The sequence below is a fragment of the Austrofundulus limnaeus genome, unplaced genomic scaffold, assembly GCF_001266775.1.
Source record: "Austrofundulus limnaeus strain Quisiro unplaced genomic scaffold, Austrofundulus_limnaeus-1.0 Scaffold372, whole genome shotgun sequence".
Lineage (NCBI taxonomy): Eukaryota > Metazoa > Chordata > Actinopteri > Cyprinodontiformes > Rivulidae > Austrofundulus > Austrofundulus limnaeus.
Genome location: NW_013952774.1, coordinates 175,062 through 177,434, shown reverse-complemented (window position 1 = coordinate 177,434; position 2,373 = coordinate 175,062). Strand labels below are relative to the sequence as shown.

The window sequence follows — 2,373 nt, the reverse complement described above, 5'->3', positions numbered from 1 at the left end:
TAGCCTTTTATCATTTACATTACTTTTACTATTATACTTTATGTAGTTTTAAAACCAGTACTTATACTTTCACTTGAGTAAAACGCTTGCTAACAGTAAGTAGACTTTTTCAATCCTATACTTTACCTGAGTAAATAATAATAATGTGCTTATTTCTAGCCTTGATTTCAGACACTGCAGCACATCTGCTTAAATAGTTTTTGTTTGCTGTTAGTAGTTTTCCACAGTAAAGCTGTTGTTTGACAGAAAAGGTTCAGCAGAAAAAACCAGGACAGTTTCTGTTGTTCTCATGTTTCACCACAGAGTGTCTCTGTGGTCGTTCCAGGGTATCGTTTATGCCACAGATGTAACTAAAAAGCAAGGTTAAATAGTTTTAAAGCTTTTATTAAACTCAATAACACATTCAATCAACAAGTGTTCTAATAAAATAAAAAACAGTCAAGCAATAAAATAGAAAACACCCACACACACACACAGAACAGCGGAAGAGCAGTAAAGTGTAAAGTTATCTTTAACATGCAGTTAAGAATGTTTACATCCACAAAGACACACAGCTCTGACCAGTTTGAAATTAAGCTGTGGTACAAAACAACTTCATCAGACTCAACAGGTACAACTTTCCACATCAAGGAAGCATTCAAAACCCATTATTAAGTTCATCTTTTTAGACTTTGCTGTTTTTACTGGTGTTTCATGGGCTACTATTCTTGGTTAGATCACAACGAACTCGTACATTGTTTTTACTGTGCTGTAAATTTTAAAGAAAACAAAGTCCTCCTTATGCATTGCTAAACGTTCAGCAGAATTTGCACATGAAGTTGTCAAAGACGCTAACAACTTGTCCTTGATAAGAACATCTCCATAAATCCAAGTTTAATAGTTTAAAGCTGTATTTCAGGAGTGGTTTCTGTTACGACCCGTCACTGCTAAAGATGTTCGAGAAGCACGCTGTATTTTTAAAAATAAGATCCCTGTTAAATCTGTAATTAAAATTTACACCAAAAATTGTTTTTTATTGAAGCCAACAAACTTTGTTCCAGTAAGCGCAAGACGTAAACAAACCAGACCCCGTTGAAAGTGTAACACTAATCCATTTAAACTTGTTTTCTTTGCAATGCTCATTGAAAATCTTTAAGAAAAACAATATTCCCAGAAAGCAAACACGAACTATAAATGCTGCGTTTTGTACCAGTAAAATTAAAAAGAGCAGTTCATGGTAAAGCACAATTAGTCCAAATGATTGAGTCAATTTCCTCAGGTTTGTCTTAAATAAATATATTTGGTACACAGTGATAAATCATACAGTAGCCAGGTTACCTTTAAATTACAGAAGCGCTCAGACTCATTGAGTTTGCAGCACATCAGAAATCCACTAATGGGTCGTTTTTTATTTTTTTCTTATTCTGTATCACACTTCACATTAGAAACCCTACACGCTGCTTTTGCTTTTAAAACAATAATACCAACACAACGTAATTATGATACAGTTACATTTTAATCTTATAAAGCTTTAACTTTTCTTACCGGAGAATTTTAAAAGGCAATGCATACATCGCCTGGTAGGTTTATACAAAGAGCTGCAGGTTTGCCTGAACGACAAAAACTTCAGAGAAATAAAACTATCTTTTTCTCACTTCTTGCATGCACTGAAAGCTCTGAAGAACGCTGCAGATTTCAACAGAAACCTTGAACTTTTACCAAACAACTGAACCTGTTGCACCGTCGGTGGGTGGGAGGGTAATGACAGGAGGGTGCGGCTGATGGGAGGAGGATGAAGGTAGACCCGGTTTCTACACATTTGTCCGACACTTGGGGAAGATGGGTCCTCCCTCAAGCCTTCTCTTTCTTACTGCAGAAACAGAAAACAATTCAGTTTTAAGGATAATCCAAATAAAAAAGGACAAGAAGAGAACACAAGTGAATTTAGTCAATCTTATTAGGCAATATAAAGTTAGTCTGCTGTATTTAAATCATCAAAAGAACAAAGAGGGGAAAAAAGAATAAAAGAAAGGCAGAAAAAAGTTAAATAACACCAGAGATGGATCAACCCAGGTAATAAAGCAGGCATTGTCCTGATTCAGTTCATCTTTTTGAAAAGCACAATATTTATTTTACATAAAAAGAAAGTTTATATTTAAATGACGTTGAAGGGGTGAGCCACACTTTTATTCCCTCCCAACAGAATTACTGAAACTTTGTATGTTAGTGAGAATCAGGCCAGCTGACAGTTCATTTCAAATCACTGCAACTCATCATTTAAACATGAACAAAAATGTGTGAATGAAAATATCTCTCCCTTTATTCCATTCAGTTGTTTGTTTTAGAATCGATTTTAAAGGGATCCATGATTAGTTGTAACATTAGACTTTATTT

The 2,373-nt window shown here is 34.8% G+C and overlaps 1 protein-coding gene across 2 annotated transcripts in view; it reads right to left on the bottom strand.

The window, feature by feature from the left end:
* Nucleotides 1–366: 366 nt before the first annotated feature.
* Nucleotides 367–2,373, bottom strand: part of tmod1 (tropomodulin 1) — a 43,582-nt gene continuing 41,575 nt past the window's right edge. For both annotated transcript variants that reach the window (XM_014023486.1, XM_014023487.1), the window contains one exon: nt 367–1,849. In XM_014023486.1, coding sequence (XP_013878940.1) covers nt 1,831–1,849 — 19 coding nt within the window. In that variant the 3' untranslated portion in view covers nt 367–1,830. The remainder of the gene's footprint in view (nt 1,850–2,373) is intronic.